This window comes from Montipora capricornis, chromosome 11 (assembly GCF_036669925.1).
Source record: "Montipora capricornis isolate CH-2021 chromosome 11, ASM3666992v2, whole genome shotgun sequence".
Taxonomy (NCBI): Eukaryota; Metazoa; Cnidaria; class Anthozoa; order Scleractinia; family Acroporidae; genus Montipora; species Montipora capricornis.
Genome location: NC_090893.1, coordinates 42,430,734 through 42,455,716, shown reverse-complemented (window position 1 = coordinate 42,455,716; position 24,983 = coordinate 42,430,734). Strand labels below are relative to the sequence as shown.

Genomic DNA, 24,983 nt, shown 5'->3' with positions numbered 1-24,983 from the left:
GCCGCTGTATCTTCAAAAAGGTATATTCCGCAATTGTTGTCCGCGCCGGATACAACAGCACTATATAATATATAAGAAAGCACTAAATGCGTCTAGCACCTCGGAGATTAGACTAGTTTGTTTTGTTTTTCCTCGGGACCGTACAGTAAGTGTACATCATTTACAGTTTTGTAGCCTTATAATGGTGGGATTGATGAGATTATATAAGATGGAAAATGCCGTGAACATCGGTCCTTTTGCCCAAACGATTACTTCCGCGTGTAAATTGCGAGTGTATGAACGAGAACGTTTTCGAAAAAAACAAGTAAACTGACTAGCGTATTTTTGCAATGTGACCAGCACCTATACTGTATTTGCATACTTAGACAAAAAGAATTTTCAGAAAAATAGAAATCAATTCCCGATAGAATATTTCACTCCTCCAACATGGCCGCTGTCCCCTTTATCACTCCTCCAACATAACCTCCGTGACGTCATTAAACACTCTATTCTCACTTTCTCTACAGAGAACATGCAATTACTTGTTTATCATAATCATAAAATCGGTTCCTAAACAACTTTTAACCAATCAGGGTCAAGTAGCCACAATTATCATTAAAGGTGCCAGAATATGGGAAAAATGCACCTGTCTCAGCCAATCGGCATGATTAGTTTTGCCTGGTACGTAATAATCGCAGAAAGCATTTTATGATGGATGAAATCCCTGAGGGGTATACGGATGGTATATGAATAGATAGAGAGATAATTCATAGAGAAATGGGTGGATAGAAGACTGGAAGAGTGAGTCTGTGGATGGATGGATGGATGGATGGATGGATGGATGGATGGGTGGTTAGCTTTAATATTCAAATGAATTTTATCGAAAAGTTCTGGTTCAGCTAAGAGCCAACTGGCAGCCAGATAAGAGCTGAAACAAAGTTTGTATGTTAAGAAGATTCCAAGTTAAAATAATAATCTAATACATACAAATTTCCTAAAACAGGTGTCCTCAATGCCAACCAAAAAATTGTGACTTTCTTCAGGGAATGATTCCCCCACGGCAGCATTTCCAGGTTATCCGGCTTTCGGAAACTTGCAAGCAATAAATGCCCCTACCTATGCAACTTAAAGAATTGTTTTTAGACTACGCTTAATGCTCTTTAAATGTCTCTTGAGTACCCATATTTTGTCCGAAAAAGGACGGAAAATTGTGCCAAGGAATAGAAATTTCTCTTGATTTATTAGAACTTCTCACCGATTATTTTAAATTCGTACAAATGTTAACTGGGAATCAAAAATACTTCGTTTGCAGTATTTCATTTATTTATGTATTATTTTTAGCCTTTAATTTGGCCGATTGGTTGAGAAAGTAAGCTTACGCAGCGCGAGATCTAAGTGATTACCTGCAGTAGCTCTCCAGGTAGAAGTACTGAAATTTAATGTTCACAGCCGCACCAAAAGGAATATAATAGGTAGCCACACAGGACTTGTAACTTGGGTAGTTGTTGGGATATCCAGGACTTTCTAGGACATTGTTGATAATTCGTCTACAAGCTTAATAGAAAGAGTAAATATAAGACAGAAGTCGTGGTAATTGATTAAATTAAGCAAGATAACACGTAAACAGCCACCAAATTTTGACCCTCGGAGAGAAAGGCTTTTTTTGTGCCTAACGACCTTCTTATTACAGGTTTGGAGAAATCTTTATCGTTAACATATTAACTATGATAGCATACGCCATAGCCTGGAGTTCAATGCAAGCAAAAGAAGGCTGATTACTCACACCCATGGCATTGGTTGAGTATGTTCTAAGTTAAAGGCCCACCTTCAACCGACTGACTTTTTGTGTTTTTGTTCTGGAAATACGCGTTGCATATCGTAGCGATCTGTTTGGATGAATTTCAGCTTTGGAGGGATTTTCACATATGAAAATTTTTCCACGGCACGCAATCCTATCATTTTAAAGACAGTTTGAAGTAATGACACTAAATGACTTTAAAATGTCGGTCAACATTTTTGGCATCATCATGGTCGTTATCATCATCATGATATCATCTTCGTCATAACCGTCAATGTTATCATCATAATCGTCATCATCATCATCATCGTCGTCATTATCATCATCGTGGTTGTCATCATTGTCATCATCATTATCAGAGACAAGTGTAACTACAGGGGAATCTTTGTTTACATTTTCTGCTTCATTAGCACCACGCTATCGTTTTCTTATCAGTCAGCCAAGAATAAAGTACTGAATAAAGAAAATGCACGCCTGCTTCCTTGAAAACTCTTGAGTGTATTGGCAGTTTGTTTTGTTCGTGCTATCCATGGTATCAAGATATTATGGAAATACCTGGAACGAAACGTTTTATTGCCAAAATGTTTTAATTACTGTTGGAAAAGAATTTAAAAAAAAGGGACACAGTTTTCAAACTTGGCTTTCATTTGAGTTTTTCAAATTCTGTCAGCATTGAGTCAAATAGCCTGCGACCGCAGACGTAATTCCGGTGGTCGTTTCTCTCCGAAAAACCCCGATGCTATCGCAGGCTATAAATTAAAATTTATCGATTGATATTATTAAACGGTCTATATAAAAAAGTATTACCTGTTGGACTCTGAGTGGTAGGCGTTGGCCAATATGTTGTCGACACTGTTTTGAAAAAAAGGACATTCAAGTCACTAAATGATAACTGGATACTAAAGCCCTGTGCAAAGAGATGCAACAACTCCAGCATTGTTGAGAGTTGGTTGTTTTGTGGAAGTTGGATGATGTTAGCAGTGATGTGCATACGGACGCTACAACTGCTAAAAATGTAAGCACGTGTAGTGTATTATGGGAAGGATACGACCCATAAGACTTCGTAAACTTACAAAATTCGGCTTCCATCTTGTTTTCAACATGTTAATGCGTTGCTATCTCCATGGAGACCATATGTAATGCGCACGTGTGGTCCTAACAATGTTGGAAGAGCTGTGCAAACGGATCTAATATTGGTGCGCTACGCTTCGGAGATCACGGAACAAAAGGAATGTTGGGAGTTCTTGACCCACAAGTTTGATCAGTTTATAACTTTTTGCAACAACTCCTTGCCACACGCAACAACATGCAACAAGGCGTGCAAACAGACGCAACATGTGACATCCAACAATGTTGCGTCCGTTTTGACGGGCTTAAAATGCGCCATTTCTCAATTAATTAAATAGTGATTTGGAAGATCGTTGGTTCAGTCTTCGGCTTCAAGGCGTTGTAACATTAGGAGACATTGAATAGCATTATAGTTAATGTGTATAGACACTGAAAAGTTGATCTATGCATATCATTTTCATATAACATAATTAAACCCTTTGTATCTATTATGTTTTACAATGATTGCAAATTTTTAGCCAATTTAGCTTTAGTGGTGCAATTCTAGCTTCTATCTCTCTTGTTAACACTTCCTTGATAATAGGGCCCAATCGACAAGCAAGTAAAAATGCCCAGTGAGATCAAAAGGATTTCAAGTTGGGCTAAACAGTTAATTTCACTCCGGAGTTTTCCGTTTTACTCCGAAAAAGTGGGGGCAATCCCTCGATTGATGGCCGATATTTATTGCGAGATAATCAACATTATTGTAGAACGAAAAATGTTGATTCAGCGTCATCGAACTTGTGACATCTCGGCCAAAAGTGGAAGGTCAATTTAGTGTAGGCCACTGACACGAGACTCGTACTTCGGTAACGTTTGGAGAGAGGCATTTGTTAAAATATGTGTTCAAACTACTGCTAGTGATCTAGTTTCTCTTTTTTGTAAAATTGCAAGACTTATGCTGATTGAGATCTTTCGCTGCTTAAAAGCGATAAAATGATGATAAACTGTCGTACATTAGCAAAACAACACCATTCCTTTACCTCCTCTGTACATGTATATCTATATAATACAACTCCACCATTTCCCGTCATTCATTTCAGCAACAACTACTTCATGAGATAATTTGGTTGCATTTTGCCTTGCTGTACTTACCACCGTAACCGTAAACAGGAAAGAATAGTAACCGGAATCCTCTTCTCTGGACGCAGCAGTTTGAACGAAAAGTCAGAGTGACATAGCGACCAGTGACAATGACACTTTGTCCAGTACGATAGCCGCAATATGTGCGATAGAAGCCATAATTGTTGTTCCTTATACTCAGATAATCATTCCTGAAACAAGAAAGCTTTTAGTTTCAGTCATTAGATGAGATAAGATGGAACATGCCGTAAAAAAATAAGTATATGATCACATGAACCCTTTTGCACAAAGGATTAATTCCTTGTGTACATTGAGAGAGGACGAACGAGAACGTTTTCGAAAAAAACAAGTAAAATGACAGGTTTTCGTTCATGTGACCAGCAGCTATATTGTATTTGCCTACTAAAACAAAAGGAAGAATTGTCAGAAAAATAGAATTTAGTTCCCAAAAGAATATTTCCCTCCTTGAACATGGCCTCTGCTTCCTTTTTCACTCCTCCAACATAACCTCCGTGACGTCATTAGACACTCTATTCTCAGTTGCCCTCCAGGGAACATGCAATTACTTGTTGATCACAATAATAAAATCGGTTCCTAAGCAACTTTTAACCAATCAGGATCAAGTAGCCATATGAAATTGATCACTAAAGGTGCCAGAATATGGGAGAAATGCCGCTGTCTCAGCCAATCAGCATGAGTAGTTTTGCCTCGGATATGTGATAATCGCAGGAAGCATTTTACGATGGTTGAAATCCTTGATGGGTATACGGATCTTATATGGATAGATAGAGAGATAATTCATAGAGAAATGGGTGGATAGAAGACTGGATGAGTGGGTCTGTGGATGGATGGATGGATGGGTGGTTAGCTTTAATATTCAAATGAATTTTATCGAAAAATTCTGGTTAAGCTAAGAGCCAACTGGCAGCCAGATAGAAGCTGGAACAAAGTATGTTAAGAAGATTCCAAGTTAAAAGTATACTCTAATACATATAAATTTCTTGAAACAGGTGTCCTCGATGCCACCAAAAAAATTGTGACTTTCTTCCGGGAATGATTCCTACACGGCAGCTTTTCCAGGTTATCCGGCTTTCCGAAACTTGCAAGAAATACAAGGCCTATGGCAGTAGAAGTGCATTTCAAAGTCGATGCCCCTGCCTATGTAACTTAAAGAAACGTTTGCTCTTTAAATGTTTCTTGAATACTCATATTCTGTTCGAAAAATAAGGACGGAAAATTACGTTATTCTTCTTAAATCCAAAGAAAAATGTGCCAAGGAATAGGAATATCTCTTGATTTATAACAACTTCAGCGATTATTTTAAATTCGTACAAATCTTAACTGGGAATCGACAATACTTCGTTTGCAGTTTTTCATTTATTTATGTATGTTTTTTTTTTACCCTTGGACCAATTGCTTGAGAAAATAAGTTTACGCAGCGCGAAATCTAAGTGATTACCTGCAGGAGTAACGATACTGCTCCAGGTAGAAGTACTCAAATGTAATGTTTACAGCCGCACCATAAGGAATATAATAGGTAGCCACACAGTACTTGTAACTTGGGTAGTTGTTGGGATATCCAGGACTTTCTAGGACATTGTTGATAATTCGTCTACAAGCTTAATAGAAAGAGTAAATGTAAGACAGAAGTCGTGGTAATATACATGATTAAATTAAGCAGGATAACATGTAAACAGCCACCAAATTTTGACCCCTCGGAGTGAAGAGCTTTTTGGTGCCTAACGACCTTCTTCTTACAGATTTGGAGAAATCTCTATCGTTGACATATTCACTATGATAGCATACGCCATAGACTGGAGGTCAATGCAAGCAAAAGAAGGCTGATTACTCACACCCATAGCATTGTTGAGTTTGCTGTAAGTTAAAGGTCCACCTTCAACCGACAGACTTTTTGTTTTTGTTCTGGAAATACGCGTTGCTTATCGTAGCGATCTGATTGCATGAATTTCAGCTTTGGAGGGATTTTCACATATGAAAATTGTTCCACGGCACTCAATCCTATCATTTTAAAGACAGTTTGAAATAATGACACTAAATGACTTTAAAATGTCGGTCATCATTTTTGGCATCATCATGGTCGATATCATTTTCGTCATAATCGTCAACGTTATCATCATAATCGTCGTCATCATCATCATCATCGTCTTCATCATCATCGTCGTCATAATCGTCATCGTCATCATCATCATCATTGTCGTCGTCATCATTATCGTCGTTGTCATCATTGTCATCATTATTATAAGAGACAAGTCTAACTACAGGAAAATCTTTGTTTCCATTTTCTGCTTCATTAGCACCACGCTATCGTTTTCTTATCAGTCAGCCAAGAATAAAGTACTGAATATAGAAAGTGCAAGGCTGCTTGCTTGAAAACTCTTGAGTGTATTGGCAATTTGCTTTGTTCGTGGTATCCATGGTATAAAGATATTATGTAAATACCTGGAACAAAAAGTTTTATTTCCAAAAGGTTTGAATTAGTGTTGGAAAATAAACAAACAAACCCCCAAACAGTTTTCAAACATGGCGTTCATTTGAGTCTTTTAAATTCTGTCAGCAGTGAGTCAAATAGCCTGGGCACGCAGACGTAATGCCGGTGGTCGTTTCTGTCCAAAAAAAATCGATACTACTATCGCAGGCTATAAATTAAAAATTATCGATTGATATTATTAAAGGGAAGGTTCTATATAAAAAAATTATTACCTGTTGGACTCTGAGTGGTGGGCGTTGGACGATATGTTGTCGACACTGTTTTGAAAAAAAGACCATTCAAGTCACTAAATGATCACTGGATCCTAAAGCCATGTTCCAACCGACGTAACAACTCCAGCATTGTTGAGAGTTGGTTGATGTTTTGCGGAACTTGGATGATGTTAGCAGTGATGTACGTACGGACGCTACAACTGCTAACAATGTAAGCACGTGTAGTGTATTATGGGAAGGATACGACCCATAAGACTTTGTAAACTTACAAAATTCGGCTTCCATCTTGTTTTCAACATGTTAATGCGTTGCCATCTCCATGGAGACCATATGTAATGCGCACGTGTGGTCCTAACAATGTTGGAAGAGCTGTGCCAACGGATCCAATATTGGTGGGCTACGCTTCGGAGATCACGGAACAAAAGGAATGTTGGGAGTTTTTGACCCACAAGTTTGATCAGTTTATAACTTTTTGCAACAACTCCTTGCCACACGCAACAACATGCAACAAGGCGTGCAAACGGACGCAACATGTGACATCCAACAATGTTGCGTCCGTTTTGACGGGCTTAAAATGCGCCATTTCTCAATTAATTAAATAGTGATTTGGAAGATCGTTGGTTCAGTCTTCGGCTTCAAGGCGTTGTAACATTAGGAGACATTGAATAGCATTATAGTTAATGTGTATAGACACTGAAAAGTTAATCTATGCATATTATTTTGATAACCCTTTGTATCTATTATGTTTTACAATGATTGCAAATTTTTAGCCAATTTAGCTTTAGTGGTGCAATTCTAGCTTCCATCTCTCTTGTTAACACTCCCTTGATAATAGGGCCAAATCGACAAGCAAGCAAAAAAGCCGGCTGAGATCAAAAGGATTTCAAGTTGGGCTAAACAGTTAATTTCACTCCGGAGTTTTCCGTTTTACTCCCAAAAAGTGGGGGCCATCCCTTGATTGCTGGCCGATATTTATTGCGAGTTAGTCAACATTATTGTAGAACGAAAAATGTTGATTCAGCGTCATCGAACTTGTGACATCTCGGCCAAAAGTGGAAGGTCAATTTAGTGTAGGCCCCTGACACGAGACTCGTACTTCGGTAACGTTTGGAGACAGGCATTTGTTAAAATATGTGTTCAAACTACTTCTAATGATCTGGTTTCTCTTTTTCGTAAAATTGAAAGACTTATGCTGATTGAGCTCTTTCGCTGCTTAAAAGCGATAAAATGATGATGAACTGTCGTACATTAGCAAAACAACACCATTCCTTTACCTCCTCTGTACATGTATATCTATATAATACAACTCCACCATTTCCCGTCATTCATTTCAGCAACAACTACTTCATGAGATAATTTGGTTGCATTTTGCCTTGCTGTACTTACCACCGTAACCGTAAACAGGAAAGAATAGTAACCGGAATCCTCTTCTCTGGACGCAGCAGTTTGAACGAAAAGTCAGAGTGACATAGCGACCAGTGACAATGACACTTTGTCCAGTACGATAGCCGCAATATGTGCGATAGAAGCCATAATTGTTGTTCCTTATACTCAGATAATCATTCCTGAAACAAGAAAGTCAGTCATTAGATGAGATAAGATGGAACATGCCGTAAAAAAATAAGTATATGATCACATGAACCCTTTTGCACAAAGGATTAATTCCTTGTGTACATTGAGAGAACGAACGAGAACGTTTTCCAAAAAAACCAAGTAAAATGACGGGTTTTCGTTCATGTGACCAGCAGCTATATTGCATTTGCATACTAAAACAAAAGGAAGAATTGTCAGAAAAATAGAGTTTAATTCCCAAAAGAATATTTCCCTCCTTGAAACTGGCCTCTTGCCTCTTTTTTCACTCCTCCAACATAACCTCCGTGACGTCATTAGACACTCTATTCTCAGTTCCCCTCCAGGGAACATGCAATTACTTGTTGATCACAATCATAAAATCGGTTCCTAAGCAACTTTTAACCAATCAGGATCAAGTAGCCATATGAAATTGATCACTAAAGGTGCCAGAATATGGGAGAAATGCCGCTGTCTCAGCCAATCAGCATGAGTAGTCTTGCCTCGGATACGTGATAATCGCAGGAAGCATTTTACGATGGTTGAAATCCTTGATGGGTATACGGATCTTACATGGATAGATAGAGAGATAATTTATAGAGAAATTGGTGGATAGAAGACTGGATGAGTAGGTCTGTGGATGGATGGATGGATGGATGGATGGTTAGCTTTAATATTCAAATGAATTTTATTGGAAAATTCTGGTTAAGCTAAGAGCCAACTGGCAGCCAGATAGAAGCTAGAACAAAGTATGTTAAGGAGATTCCAAGTTAAAAGTATACTCTAATACATATTAATATCTTGAAACAGGTGTCCTCGGTGGCAACCAAAAAATTGTGACTTTCTTCCGGGAATAATTCCCACACGGCAGCTTTTCCAGTTATCCGGCTTTCGGAAACTTGCAAGCAATACAAGGCCTATGGCAGTAGAAGTGCATTCCAAGTCGATGCCCTGCCTATGTAACTTAAAGAAACGTTTTTAGACTACACTTAATGCTCTTTAAATGTCTCTTGAATACTCATATTCTGTCCGAAAAATAAGGACGGAAAATTACCTTATTCTTCTTAAATCCAAAGAAAAATGTGCCAAGGAATAGGAATATCTCTTGATTTATAACAAATTCTCAGCGATTATTTTAAATTAGTGCAAATCTTAACTGGGAATCGACAATACTCCGTTTGCAGTTTTTCATTTATTTATGTATGTCTTTTTTAGCCTTTGACCCATTGCTTGAAAAAATAAGTTTACGCAGCGCGAAATCTAAGTGATTACCTGCAGGAGTAACGATACTGCTCCAGGTAGAAGTACTCAAATGTAATGTTTACAGCCGCACCATAAGGAATATAATAGGTAGCCACACAGTACTTGTAACTTGGGTAGTTGTTGGGATATCCAGGACTTTCTAGGACATTGTTGATAATTCGTCTACAAGCTTAATAGAAAGAGTAAATGTAAGACAGAAGTCGTGGTAATATACATGATTAAATTAAGCAGGCTAACACGTAAACAGCCACCAAATTTTGACCCCTCGGAGTGAAGAGCTTTTTGGTGCCTAACGACCTTCTTCTTACAGGTTTGGAGAAATCTCTATCGTTGACATATTCACTATGATAGCATACGCCATAGACTGGAGTTCAATGCAAGCAAAAGAAGGCTGATTACTCACACCCATAGCATTGTTGAGTTTGCTGTAAGTTAAAGGTCCACCTTCAACCGACAGACTTTTTGTTTTTGTTCTGGAAATACGCGTTGCTTATCGTAGCGATCTGATTGCATGAATTTCAGCTTTGGAGGGATTTTCACACATGAAAATTGTTCCACGGCACGCAATCCTATCATTTTAAAGCCAGTTTGAAATAATGACACTAAATTACTTTAAAATGTCGGTCATCATTTTTGGCATCATCATGGTCGATATCATTTTCGTCATAATCGTCAACGTTATTATCATAATCGTCATCATCATCATCATCATCTTCATCATCATCGTCGTCATAATCGTCATCGTCATCATCATCATCATTGTCGTCGTCATCATTAACGTCGTTGTCATCATTGTCATCATTATTATAAGAGACAAGTCTAACTACAGGAAAATCTTTGTTTCCATTTTCTGCTTCATTAGCACCACGCTTTCGTATCAGTCAGCCAAGAATAAAGTACTGAATATAGAAAGTGCACGGCTGCTTGCTTGAAAACTCTTGAGTGTATTGGCAATTTGCTTTGTTCGTGGTATCCATGGTATAAAAATATTATGGAAATACCTGGAACAAAAAGTTTTATTTCCAAAAGGTTTGAATTAGTGTTGGAAAATAAACAAACAAACCGCCAAACAGTTTTCAAACTTGGCTTTCATTTGAGTCTTTTAAATTCTGTCAGCAGTGAGTCAAATAGCCTGCGCACGCAGACGTAATGCCGGTGGTCGTTTCTCTCCAAAAAAACCCGATGCTATCGCAGGCTATAAATTAAAAATTATCGATTGATATTATTAAAGGGAAGGTTCTATATAAAAAAATTATTACCTGTTGGACTCTGAGTGGTGGGCGTTGGCCGATATGTTGTCGACACTGTTTTGAAAAAAAGACCATTCAAGTCACTAAATGATCACTGGATCCTAAAGCCATGTTCCATCCGACGCAACAACTCCAGCATTGTTGAGAGTTGGTTGTTTTGCAGAACTTGGATGATGTTAGCAGTGTTGTGCATACGGACGCTACAACTGCTAACAATGTAAGCACGTGTAGTGTATTATGGGAAGGATAAGAACCAATAGGACTTTGTAAACTTACAAAATTCGACTTCCATCTTGTTTTCAACATGTTAATGCGTTGCCATCTCCATGGACACCATATGTAATGCGCACGTGTGGTCCTAACAATGTTGGAAGAGCTGTGCCAACGGATCTAATATTGGTGGGCTACGCTTCGGAGATCACGGAACAAAAGGAATGTTGGGAGTTTTTGACCCACAAGTTTGATCAGTTTATAACTTTTTGCAACAACTCCTTGCCACACGCAACAACATGCAACAAGGCGTGCAAACAGACGCAACATGTGACATCCAACAATGTTGCGTCCGTTTTGACGGGCTTAAAATGCGCCATTTCTCAATTAATTAAATAGTGATTTGGAAGATCGTTGGTTCAGTCTTCGGCTTCAAGGCGTTGTAACATTAGGAGACATTGAATAGCGTTATAGTTAATGTGTATAGACACTGAAAAGTTGATCTATGCATATTATTTTGATATGACATAATTAAATCCTTTGTATCTATTATGTTTTACAATGATTGCAAATTTTTAGCCAATTTAGCTTTAGTGGTGCAATTCTAGCTTCTATCTCTCTTGTTAACACTTCCTTGATAATAGGGCCCAATCGACAAGCACGCAAAAAAGCCCACTGAGATCAAAAGGATTTCAAATTGGGCTAAACAGTTAATTTCACTCCGGAGTTTTCCGTTTTACTCCGAAAAAGCGGGGGCAATCCCTCGATTGATGGCCGATATTTATTGCGAGATAGTCAACATTATTGTAGAACGAAAAATGTTGATTCAGCGTCATCGAACTTGTGACATCTCGGCCAAAAGTGGAAGGTCAATTTAGTGTAGGCCACTGACACGAGACTCGTACTTCGGTAACGTTTGGAGACAGGCATTTGTTAAAAAATATGTTCAAACTACTTCTAGTGATCTAGTTTCTCTTTTTTGTAAAATTGCAAGACTTATGCTGATTGAGCTCTTTCGCTGCTTAAAAGCGATAAAATGATGATGAACTGTCGTACATTAGCAAAACAACACTATTCCTTTACCTCCTCTGTACATGTATATCTATATAATACAACTCCACCATTTCCCGTCATTCATTTCAGCAACAACTACTTCATGAGATAATTTGGTTGCATTTTGCCTTGCTGTACTTACCACCGTAACCGTAAACAGGAAAGAATAGTAACCGGAATCCTCTTCTCTGGACGCAGCAGTTTGAACGAAAAGTCAGAGTGACATAGCGACCAGTGACAATGACACTTTGTCCAGTACGATAGCCGCAATATGTGCGATAGAAGCCATAATTGTTGTTCCTTATACTCAGATAATCATTACTGAAACAAGAAAGTCAGTCATTAGATGAGATAAGATGGAACATGCCGTAAAAAAATAAGTATATGATCACATGAACCCTTTTGCACAAAGGATTAATTCCTTGTGTACATTGAGAGAGAACGAACGAGAACGTTTTCCAAAAAAACCAAGTAAAATGACGGGTTTTCGTTCATGTGACCAGCAGCTATATTGCATTTGCATACTAAAACAAAAGGAAGAATTGTCAGAAAAATAGAGTTTAATTCCCAAAAGAATATTTCCCTCCTTGAACATGGCCTCTGCCTCCTTTTTCACTCCTCCAACATAACCTCCGTGACGTCATTAGACACTCTATTCTCAGTTGCCCTCCAGGGAACATGCAATTACTTGTTGATCACAATCATAAAATCGGTTCCTAAGCAACTTTTAACCAATCAGGATCAAGTAGCCATATGAAATTGATCACTAAAGGTGCCAGAATATGGGAGAAATGCCGCTGTCTCAGCCAATCAGCATGAGTAGTTTTGCCTCGGATATGTGATAATCGCAGGAAGCATTTTACGATGGTTGAAATCCTTCATGGGTATACGGATCTTATATGGATAGATAGAGAGATAATTCATAGAGAAATGGGTGGATAGAAGACTGGATGAGTGGGTCTGTGGATGGATGGATGGATGGATGGGTGGTTAGCTTTAATATTCAAGTGAATTTTATTGGAAAATTCTGGTTAAGCTAAGAGAAACAGCTGTCCTCGATGCCAACTAAAAAATTATGTTTTTCTTCCGGGAATGATTCCCACACAGCAGCTTTTCCAGGTTATCCGGCTTTCGGAAACTTGCAAGCAATAAATGCCCCTGCCTATGTAACTTAAAGAAACGTTTTCAGAGTACGCTTAATGCTATTTAAATGTCTCTTGAATACTCATATTCTGTCCGAAAAAGGACGGAAAATTACCTTATTCTTCTTAAATCCAAAGAAAAATGTTCCAAGGAATGGAAATATCTCTTGATTTTTTAGAACTTCTCACCGTTTATTTTAAATTCGTGCAAATGTTAACTGGGAATCAACAATACTTCGTTTGCAGTTTTTCATTTATTTATGTATTTTTTTAGCCTTTGGCCGATTGGTTGAGAAAATAAGCTTACGCAGCGAGAGAGATAAGTGATTACCTGCAGGAGTAACGATACTCCAGGTCGAAGTACTCAAATGTAATGTTCACAGCCGCACCAAAAGGAATATAATAGGTAGCCACACAGTACTTGTAACTTGGGTAGTTGTTGGGATATCCAGGACTTTCCAGCGTATTGTTGTTGATAATTCGTCTACAAGCTTAATAGAAAGAGTAGATGAATGACAAAAGTCGTAGTAATAGGCATTATTAAATTAAGCAGGATAACACGTAAACAGGAAAATAAACAAACAAACCGTGACACAGTTTTCAAACTTGGCTTTCGTTTAAGTCTTTCAAATTCTGTCAGCAATGAGTCAAATAGCCTGCCAACGCAGACGTAATTTCGGCAGTCGTTTCTCTCCGAAAAAACCCGATACTATCGCAGGCTGTAAATTAAAATTTATCGATTGATATTATTAAAGAGAAAGTTCTATATAAAAAATTATTACCTGTTGGACTCTGAGTGGTGGGCGTTGGCCGATATGTTGTCGACACTGTTTTGAAAAAAAGGAATTTCAAGTCACTAAATGATCACTGGATACTAAAGCCCTGTGGAAACAGATGCAACAACTCCAGCATTGTTGAGAGTTGTTTGTTTTGCGGAAGTTGGGGATGTTAGCAGTGATGTGCATACGGACGCTACAACTGCTAACAATGTAAGAGCGTGCAGTGTATTATGGGAAGAATACGACCCATAAGACTTTGTAAACTTAAAAAATTCAACCGCCATCTTGTTTTCAGCTTGTTAATGCGTTGCTATCTCCATGGAGACCCAATGTAATGCGCGTAGGTGGCCCCAACAATGTTGGAAGAGCTGTGCAAACAGATCCAATATAGGTGCGCTACGCTTCGGAGATCACGGAACAAAAGGAATTTTTGGAGTTTTTGACCCAAAAGTTTGATCAGTTTATAACTTTGTACAACAACTCCTAGCCACACGCAACAACATGCAACAAGGCGTGCGAAAGAACGCAACATGTAACATCCAACAATGTTGTGTCCGTTTTGACGGACTTAAAATGCGCAATTCTCAATTAAATAGTGATTTGGAGGATCGTTGGTTCAGGCTTCGTCTTTAAGGCGTTGTAACATTAGGAGAAATTAAACAGCATTATAGATATTGTGTAGACACTGAAAAATTGATCTGTGCATATGATTTTGATATAAGATAATTAAACCCTTTGTATCTATTATGTTATACAGTGATTGCAAATTTTTAGCCAATTTAGCTTTAGTGGTGCAATTCTAGCTTTCATCTCTCTTCTTAACACTTCCTTGATGATAGTGCCCAATTGACAAGAAAGCAATATCCGGCTTAGATCAAAAGGATTTCAAGTTGGGCTAAACCTCTAATTTCACTCCGGAGTTTTCCGTTTTTAGTCCGATAAAGAGGGGCCAATCCCTCGATTGCTGGCCGATATTTATTGCGAGATAGTCAACATTATTGTAGAACGAAAAATATTGATTCAGCGTCATCGAACTTGTGACATCTCGGCCAAAAATGGAAGGTCAATTTAGTGTAGGCCCCTGACACGAGACTCACGTACTTCGGTAACGTTTGGAGACAGGCATCTGTTAAAATATGTGTTGAAACTACTTCTAATGATCTGGTGTAAGTTTCTCTTTTTGTAAAATTGCAAGACTTATTCTGATCGAGCTATTTCGCTGCTTGAAAACGATAAAATGATGATGAACTGTCGTACATTAGCAAAACAACACTATTCCTTTACCTCCGTTATTGAGATTGTACATGTATATCTATATAATACAACTCCACCATTTCCCGTCATTCATTTCAGCAACAACTACTTCATGAGATAATCTGGTTCTATTTTTCCTTGCTGTACTTACCACCGTAACCGTAAACAGGAACGAATAGTAACCGGAATCCTCTTCTCTGGACGCAGCAGTTTGAACCAAAAGTCAGAGTGACATAGCGACCAGTGACAATGACACTTTGTCCAGTACGATAGCCGCAATATGTGCGATAGAAGCCATAATTGTTGTTCCTTATCCTCAGATAATCATAACTGAAACAAGAAACCTTTTATTTTCAGTTTTGTGGCTTTAATAGAACTTGGCCGCTGTTTCCTTTTTCACTCCTCCAACATAACCTCCGTGACGTCATTAAACACTTTATTGTTCTTTGCCCTCCAGGGAACATGCAATTACTTGTTTATCACAATCATAAAATCGGTTCCTAAGCAGCTTTTAACCAATCAGGATCAAGTAGCCACATGAAATTTATCACTAAAGGTGCCAGAATATGGGAAAAATGCCCTTGTCTCAGCCAATCAGCATGAGTAGTTTTGCCTGGTATGAGATAATCGCAGGAAGCATTTTATGATGGATGAATATCCCTGAGGGGTATACGGATGGTATATGGATAGATAGAGAGATAATTCATAGAGAAATTGATGTACAGAAGACTGGAAAAGTGGGTCTGTAGATGGATGGATGGGTGGTTAGCTTCAATATTCAAATGAATTTTATCCGATAATTCTGGTTCAGCTAAGAGCCAACTGGCAGCCATGTAGAAGCTGGAACAAAGTATGTATGTTAAGAAGATTCCAAGTTAAAAGTATACTCTAATATATACATTTCCTGAAACAGCTTTCCTCGATGCCAACTAAAAAATTGTGTTTTTCTTCCGGGAATGATTCCCACACAGCAGCTTTTCCAGGTTATCCGGCTTTCGGAAACTTGCAAGCAATAAATGCCCCTGCCTATGTAACTTAAAGAAACGTTTTCAGAGTACGCTTAATGCTATTTAAATGTCTCTTGAATACTCATATTCTGTCCGAAAAAGGACGGAAAATTACCTTATTCTTCTTAAATCCAAAGAAAAATGTTCCAAGGAATGGAAATATCTCTTGATTTATTAGAACTTCTCACCGATTATTTTAAATTCGTGCAAATGTTAACTGGGAATCAACAATACTTCGCTTGCAGTTTTTCATTTATTTATGTATTGTTTTAGCCTTTGGCCGATTGGTTGAGAAAATAAGCTTACGCAGCGAGAGAGATAAGTGATTACCTGCAGGAGTAACGATACTCCAGGTCGAAGTACTCAAATGTAATGTTCACAGCCGCACCATAAGGAATATAATAGGTAGCCACACAGGACTTGTAACTTGGGTAGTTGTTGGGATATCCAGGACTTTCTAGCGTATTGTTGATAATTCGTCTACAAGCTTAATAGAAAGAGTAGATGAATGACAAAAGTCGTGGTAATAGGCATTATTAAATTAAGCAGGATAACACGGAAACAGGAAAATAAACAAACAAGCCGTGACACAGTTTTCAAACTTGACTTTCCTTTGAGTCTTTCAAATTCTGTCAGCAGTGAGTCAAATAGGCTGTCAACGCAGACGTAATTCCGGCAGTCGTTTCTCTCCGAAAAAACCCGATGCTATCGCAGGCTATAAATTAAAATTTATCGATTGATATTATTAAAGAGAAAGTTCTATATAAAAAATTATTACCTGTTGGACTCTGAGTGGTGGGCGTTGGCCGATATGTTGTCGACACTGTTTTGAAAAAAAGGAATTTCAAGTCACTAAATGATCACTGGATACTAAAGCCCTGTGGAAACATATGCAACAACTCCAGCATTGTTGAGAGTTGTTTGTTTTGCGGAAGTTGGGGATGTTAGCAGTGATGTGCATACGGACGCTACAACTGCTAACAATGTAAGAGCGTGCAGTGTATCATGGGAAGAATACGACCCATAAGACTTTGTAAACTTAAAAAATTCAACCGCCATCTCCATGGAGACCATATGTAATGCGCACGTGTGGTCCTAACAATGTTGGAAGAGCTGTGCCAACGGATCCAATATTGGTGGGCTACGCTTCGGAGATCACGGAACAAAAGGAATGTTGGGAGTTTTTGACCCACAAGTTTGATCAGTTTATAACTTTTTGCAACAACTCCTAGCCACACGCAACAACATGCAACAAGGCGTGCAAACAGACGAAACATGTGACATCCAACAATGTTGCGTCCGTTTTGACGGGCTTAAAATGCGCCATTTCTCAATTAATTAAATAGTGATTTGGAAGATCGTTGGTTCAGTCTTCGGCTTCAAGGCGTTGTAACATTAGGAGACATTGAATAGCGTTATAGTTAATGTGTATAGACACTGAAAAGTTGATCTATGCATATTATTTTCATATGACATAATTAAACCCTTTGTATCTATTATGTTTTACAATGATTGCAAATTTTTAGCCAATTTAGCTTTAGTGGTGCAATTCTAGCTTCTATCTCTCTTGTTAACACTTCCTTGATGATAGGGCCCAATCGACAACCAAGTAAAAAAGCCCACTGAGATCAAAAGGATTTCAAGTTGGGCTAAACAGTTAATTTCACTCCGGAGTTTTCCGTTTTACTCCGAAAAAGTGGGGGCCATCCCTTGATTGCTGGCCGATATTTATTGCGAGTTAGTCAACCATATTGTAGAACAAAAAATGTTGATTCACCGTCATCGAACTTGTGACATCTCTGCCAAAAGTGGAAGGTCAATTTAGTGTAGGCCACTGACACGAGACTCGTACTTCGGTAACGTTTGGAGACAGGCATTTGTTAAAAAATATGTTCAAACTACGTCTAGTGATCTAGTTTCTCTTTTTTGTAAAATTGCAAGACTTATGCTGATTGAGCTCTTTCGCTGCTTAAAAGCGATAAAATGATGATGAACTGTCGTACATTAGCAAAACAACACTATTCCTTTACCTCCTCTGTACATGTATATCTATATAATACAACTCCACCATTTCCCGTCATTCATTTCAGCAACAACTACTTCATGAGATAATTTGGTTGCATTTTGCCTTGCTGTACTTACCACCGTAACCGTAAACAGGAAAGAATAGTAACCGGAATCCTCTTCTCTGGACGCAGCAGTTTGAACCAAAAGTCAGAGTGACATAGCGACCAGTGACAATGACACTTTGTCCAGTACGATAACCGCAATATGTGCGATAGAAGCCATAATTGTTGTTCCTTATCCTCAGATAATCATTACTGAAACAAGAAAGCTTTTAGTTTTAGTCATTAGATGAGATAAGATGGAACATGCCGTAAAAAAATAAGTATATGATCACATGAACCCTTTTGCACAAAGAATTAATTCCTTGTGTACATTGAGAGAGAACGAACGAGAACGTTTTCCAAAAAAACCAAGTAAAATGACGGGTTTTCGTTCATGTTACCAGCAGCTATATTGTATTTGCATACTAAAACAAAAGGAAGAATTGTCAGAAAAATAGAGTTTAATTCCCAAAAGAATATTTCCCTCCTTGAACATGGCCTCTGCTTCCTTTTTCACTCCTCCAACATAACCTCTGTGACGTCATTAGACACTCTATTCTCAGTTGCCCTCCAGGGAACATGCAATTACTTGTTGATCACAATCATAAAATCGGTTCCTAAGCAACTTTTAACCAATCAGGATCAAGTAGCCATATGAAATTGATCCCTAAAGGTGCCAGAATATGGGAGAAATGCCGCTGTCTCAGCCAATCAGCATGAGTAGTTTTTCCTCGGACATGTGATAATCGCAGGAAGCATTTTACGATGGTTGAAATCCTTCATGGGTATACGGATCTTATATCGATAGATAGAGAGATAATTCATAGAGAAATGGGTGGATAGAAGACTGGATGAGTGGGTCTGTGGATGGATGGATGGATGGATGGGTGGTTAGCTTTAATATTCAAATGAATTTTGTTGGAAAATTCTGGTTAAGCTAAGAGAAACAGCTGTCCTCGATGCCAACTAAAAAATTATGATTTTCTTCCGGGAATAATTCCCACACAGCAGCTTTTCCAGGTTATCCGGCTTTCGGAAACTTGCAAGCAATAAATGCCCCTGCCTATGTAACTTAAAGAAACGTTTTCAGAGTACGCTTAATGCTATTTAAATGTCTCTTGAATACTCATATTCTGTCCGAAAAAGGACGGAAAATTACCTTATTCTTCTTAAATCCAAAGAAAAATGTTCCAAGGAATGGAAATATCTCTTGATTTTTTAGAACTTCTCACCGATTATTTTAAATTCGTGAAAATGTTAACTGGGAATCAACAATACTTCGTTTGCAGTTTTTCATTTATTTATGTATTTTTTTTGCCTTTGGCCGATTGGTTGAGAAAATAACCTTATGCAGCGAGAGAGATAAGTGATTACCTGCAGGAGTAACGATACTCCAGGTCGAAGTACTCAAATGTAATGTTCACAGCCGCACCAAAAGGAATATAATAGGTAGCCACACAGTACTTGTAACTTGGGTAGTAGTTGGGATATCCAGGACTTTCCAGCGTATTGTTGATAATTCGTCTACAAGCTTAATAGAAAGAGTAGATGAATGACAAAAGTCGTGGTAATAGGCATTATTAAATTAAGCAGGATAACACGTAAACAGGAAAATAAACAAACAAACCGTGACACAGTTTTCAAACTTGGCTTTCGTTTGAGTCTTTCAAATTCTGTCAGCAGTGAGTCAAATAGCCTGCCAACGCAGACGTAATTCCGGCAGTCGTTTCTCTCCGAAAAAACCCGATGCTATCGCAGGCTATAAATTAAAATTTATCGATTGATATTATTAAAGAGAAAGTTCTATATAAAAAATTAGTACCTGTTGGACTCTGAGTGGTGGGCGTTGGCCGATATGTTGTCGACACTGTTTTGAAAAAAAGGAATTTCAAGTCACTAAATGATCACTGGACCCTAAAGCCCTGTGCAAATGGACACAAAAACTCCCAATATTGTTGAGAATTGTTGGTTCTGCAGACGTTGCATGGTGTTGGCAGTGGTGTGCAAACAGACGCTACAACTCCGAACAATGTAAGGACGTGCAGTCTATTATGGGAAGTATACGGCCCTTAAGATATCTGTAAGCTTATAAAATTCGGCTGCCATCTTGTTTTCAAGATGTTAATGCATCGCTTTCTCCGTGGAGACCCATATGTAATGCGCGTGCGCAGCCCCAACAATGTTGGAAGAAACGTGCAAACGGATCCAATATTGTTGCGTTACACTATGTAGATAAGGGCGCCAATGAAATGGGTGGAGTTTTTGACCCAAAAGTGTGACCAGTTTATAACTTTGGGCAACAACTCCTAACCACACGCAACAACATGCAAGAAGGCATGCAAGCGGACGCAACAGGTAACACCCAACAATGTTGCAACAATGTTGGAACAAAGTTGGCCAACAATGTTGCGTCCGTTCCATGGGGCTTAAAATGTGCCATTTTTAAATGGTAAGTTCTAAGATTGTAGGCCAAGGCGCTGTAACGTAATTATAGTTATTGTGCTTAGACACTGAAAAATAGATTTATTCATATTACTTTGATATAAAATAATTACCCCCTCTGTATCTACAGTATGCTATACCATGATTGTAAATGTTTAGCCAATTTAGCTTTGGTGGTGCAATTCTAGCTTCCATCTCACTTGGTAAAACTCCCTTTGTAATAGGGCCTTAATCGACAAGCAAGCAAAAGCCGGCTAAGATCAGAAGGATTTCAAGTTTTTTATTTCTTCACTTTCTTTGTTCATTTCTCGCCATTCATTTCAGCAAGAAATACTTCATAATGATTCCTTTATTCCTTGCTGAACTTACCGCGGTAAAAGCGAAAGATTAGTAACCGGAATCCTGTTTTTTGGACACTCGAGTCTGAACGAAACCTTAGTCTGGCATAGCGACCAGTGACAATGACACTTTGTCCAGTACGATTGCCGCAATATTTGCGATTGAAGCGACCATTGTCGTTCGTAATCCACAGATAATCATACCTGAAACAAGAAAACTTTTATTTTCAGTTTTGTGGTTTCAATGGGTTAGATTAATAAGATTAGATAAGACAAGACGCCAAGTAGGCGTACACGTGGATGCACTGATCAAAGCAAGCAACAGGCAGGGGCTATAAATAAAATACTACAGAGTTGTTGTTGATCATTATTACGGGTGCTGTATCAGTTCAAACCTCTTTTTTCATTTTTGCTGTGGCCGTGAGCTGAAGATCGAGGGAGGTTTGTTTTTCATTGTGGCCACAAATTGCAACCTTTCTTGTGATTGGCTAGTTTCTGTCAAACTCTGGAAACTGTAAAACTAGTCGAAAACAAAACATATTTTATTGGGCACTGTTGTTTACTTTGACCAATGGAAGCGCACCTTCTGTGCAATACGTGATCCACATGTCATGGTCTGATTTTTTTTACAGGAGATATCTTTGCCCTTTCTTCGCTGCTCCAAACGCGGTTTGTTTTTCACTGTAGCCACAAATTAAATTTTTCTGATATTCTCTTGTTTATTCTGTTACTATTACACTGTTTCTGTGCAAGTTGTGTTTGAGTTCATATTAAAAAAAAGTCATTGACTGCATAATTTTTACCTTGTTAGCATAGACCTTATTCCAAAATAGCCGTCATTTAAATATTATTTTGTTTTTATTCAAATTAGCCCTTGATGCCTCGTTCTTGAGCTGAAAATTCAAAAGAATGTTTTCCTTGAACGAGGCATCAAGGTCTAATTTCAATAAAAACAAAAGAATATCTAAATTGCAGCCCTTTTGGAATAAGGTGTATTATTGACAGCACGTAGTAAATAGAATATTTGAACTATAAAACAGCTTTGATTTAATTAAATTATGCTTCTGTGACCGGAACTGTGGTGATGGTGTCACGGATGAGATTTATGACATTTTGTGAAATCCGATAAAATAAGCTTCCGTTTTTTTGGATCAAATAAAGTGCTTTGAACAGTTGCTGCTTTTGTATGTTCATGATTTGAAGAAGCAACACCACAATTGAGACACAAAGGCCTCATTTGATTCATTTTTACTACAAGTAAAAGTAGAAATCGGGAACGGCGAAATCCGATCGATTCGTTAAATCAGGATTTCGAAATGTTCTCTCATAAACGCGAGCCAATTTTTTTTCCAATTTTTGTCACTTCTGTTCGCGGTTTCAAATGTTTTGAAATTTTGCTATAAGTCAAAATGCGGGATACTTTCTTCTGCGAATTTAGCCTGAGAAGGAAGTAAAATTCGAAAAAGCGAAGTAATATGTGAATTGGGAAGACTGTGCCAACTTTCCCGATTACCTTTCGCGCGCAAAAAAAAAAAACGACACCTCACGCATGTCGTGTATCCGACATGACAGTTTCAAGCCAAGAGCTTCGTGACAAGCACGTCGCTAATTTGCATATCTGACTACGAAGACACCAAAGCCATTTTTTAAACGTGGCGTGCCACAGGTATCCCACTTTATGAGATGGAAAATGCCGCGAGAAATAAATATACAATCGTATGGGCCCTTTTGCACAAAGGATTTATTCCGTGTGTAATTTGCGAGGGAAAGAACTTGGACGATTTCGAAAAAAAATAGTAAAGTTAATTCTTTAATTAAGTTGCCCTGTAGTGAACATGCGATAAAACTCATCACATTCATGAAATCGTTGCTCAGCAACTATTAACCAATCAGAATCAAATAGCCATGCGAAATTGTCCCTGTCTATGCAACTTAAAGCAGAGGTTTTAAAATACGATTAAGAGCTGTTTAAATGACTTTTGAATACTTACATTCTGTTCGGCAAAGGACGGAAAATAACCTTATTCTTCTTGGATACAAAGGAAATTGTACCAAGGAATAAAACAAAGATCTCTTGAACTTCTCACAGATTATTTTAAATTTGTACAAATCTTAACTGGGAATCAACAATATTTCGTTTGCAGTTTATTTTATTATTATTATTATTTTTGGTCTGTGACCGATTTGTTAATAAAATAAGCAGACGTAGCGCGAGATCGTTTGTTCGCAACGCAAAACAGCGAAGTTGCTTTTGAACCGTAATCGGAAACCTAAGCGATTACCAGCAGGTGGAACTATACTCCAGGTCGAAGTGCTCAAATGTAATGTTTAAAGCCGCACCAAAACGAGTGTACACAAAAGCCACACAGGACTTGCTTCTTGGGTAGTTGTTAGGATATCCAGGACTTTCCAGGACATCTTTGACAACTTGTCTACAAGCTTGGTAGAAATGTAAATGAAAATTTAAATGTAATTTTTTAGCCTTTGGCCGATTGGTTGAGAAAATAAGCTTACACACCTGGAGATCTAAATGATTACCTGCATGAGTAATGATACTCCAGGTCAAAGTGCTCAAATGTAATGTTCACAGCCGCACCAAAAGGAATATAATAGGTAGCCACACAGGACTTGGAACTTGGGTAGTAGTTGGGATATCCAGGACTTTCTAACGTATTGTTGATAATTCGTCTACAAGCTTAATAGAAAGAGTAGATGAAAGACAGAAGTCGTGGTAATAGGCATGATTAAATTAAGCAGGATAACACGTAAACAGGAAAAAAAAAACAAACAAACTATAACACATTTTGGCTTTCATTTGAGTCTTTCAAATTCTGTCAGCAGTGAGTCAAATAGCCTGTGCACGCAGACGTAATTCCGGCAGTCGTTTCTCTCCGCAAAAACCCAATGGTATCGCAGGCTATAAATTTTATCGATTGATATTATTAAAAGGAAGATTCCATTTAAAAGATTATTACCTGTTGGACTCTGAGTGGTGGGCGTTGGCCAATATGTTGTCGACACTGTTTTGAAAAAAAGGACATTCAAGTCACTAAATGATCACTGGATACTAAAGCCCTGTGGAAACAGACGCAACAACGCCAACATTGTTGGTTGTTTTGCGGAAGTTGGATGATGTTAGCAGTGGTGTTCCAACGGACGCTACAATTGCTAACAATGTCAGGGTGTGCAGTGTATTATGGGAAGGTTACGACCCATAAGACTTTGTAAAGTTAAAAATATCACCTGCCATCTTGTTTTTTAACATGTCAATGCGTTGCTATCTCCATGGAGACCCAATGTAATGCGCGTGGGTGGCCCCAACAATGTTGGAAGAGCTGTGCGAACGGATCCAATATTGGTGGGCTACGCTTCGGAGATCACGGAACAAAAGCAATGTTGGGAGTTTTTGACCCACAAGTTTGATCAGTTTATAACTTTTTGCAACAACTCCTAGCCACACGCAACAACATGCAACAAGGTGTGCAAACGGACGCAACATGTAACATCCAACAATGTTGCGTCCGTTTTCACGGGCTTAAAATGCGCCATTTCTCAATTAATTAAACAGTGATTTAGAAGATCGTTGGTTTAGGCTTCGCCTTTAAGGCGTTGTAACATGAGGAGACATTAAACAGCATTATAGTTATTGTGTAGAGACACTGAAAAATTGATCTGTGCATATTATTTTGATATAAGATAATTAAACCCTTTGTATCTATTATGTTATACAATGATAGCAAATCTTTAGCCAATTTAGCTTTAGTGGTGCAATTCTAGCTTCCATCTCTCTTCTTAACACCTCCTTGATGATAGGGCCCAATGGAGAAGAAAGCAAAGAAGCCGCCTTAGAAGAAAAGGATTTCAAGTTGGGCTAAACAGT

At 38.3% G+C, this 24,983-nt stretch overlaps 1 protein-coding gene across 1 annotated transcript in view; it reads right to left on the bottom strand.

Annotated features, from left to right (window-relative positions):
- Window positions 1-24,983, bottom strand: part of LOC138024203 (cubilin-like) — a 76,661-nt gene that overhangs the window by 17,959 nt on the left and 33,719 nt on the right. Inside the window, exons 19-38 of the mRNA XM_068871311.1 lie at window positions 24,079-24,123; window positions 23,642-23,798; window positions 21,135-21,307; window positions 20,146-20,190; window positions 19,698-19,854; window positions 18,358-18,536; window positions 16,994-17,038; window positions 16,546-16,702; window positions 15,360-15,538; window positions 13,958-14,002; window positions 13,507-13,666; window positions 12,176-12,354; window positions 10,780-10,824; window positions 9,530-9,689; window positions 8,075-8,253; window positions 6,689-6,733; window positions 5,427-5,586; window positions 3,980-4,158; window positions 2,585-2,629; window positions 1,383-1,533 (exon numbers count right to left, since the gene is read on the bottom strand). Of these exons, the coding sequence (XP_068727412.1) occupies window positions 1,383-1,533; window positions 2,585-2,629; window positions 3,980-4,158; window positions 5,427-5,586; window positions 6,689-6,733; window positions 8,075-8,253; window positions 9,530-9,689; window positions 10,780-10,824; window positions 12,176-12,354; window positions 13,507-13,666; window positions 13,958-14,002; window positions 15,360-15,538; window positions 16,546-16,702; window positions 16,994-17,038; window positions 18,358-18,536; window positions 19,698-19,854; window positions 20,146-20,190; window positions 21,135-21,307; window positions 23,642-23,798; window positions 24,079-24,123 (2,485 nt within the window). The remainder of the gene's footprint in view (window positions 1-1,382; window positions 1,534-2,584; window positions 2,630-3,979; window positions 4,159-5,426; window positions 5,587-6,688; window positions 6,734-8,074; window positions 8,254-9,529; window positions 9,690-10,779; window positions 10,825-12,175; window positions 12,355-13,506; window positions 13,667-13,957; window positions 14,003-15,359; window positions 15,539-16,545; window positions 16,703-16,993; window positions 17,039-18,357; window positions 18,537-19,697; window positions 19,855-20,145; window positions 20,191-21,134; window positions 21,308-23,641; window positions 23,799-24,078; window positions 24,124-24,983) is intronic.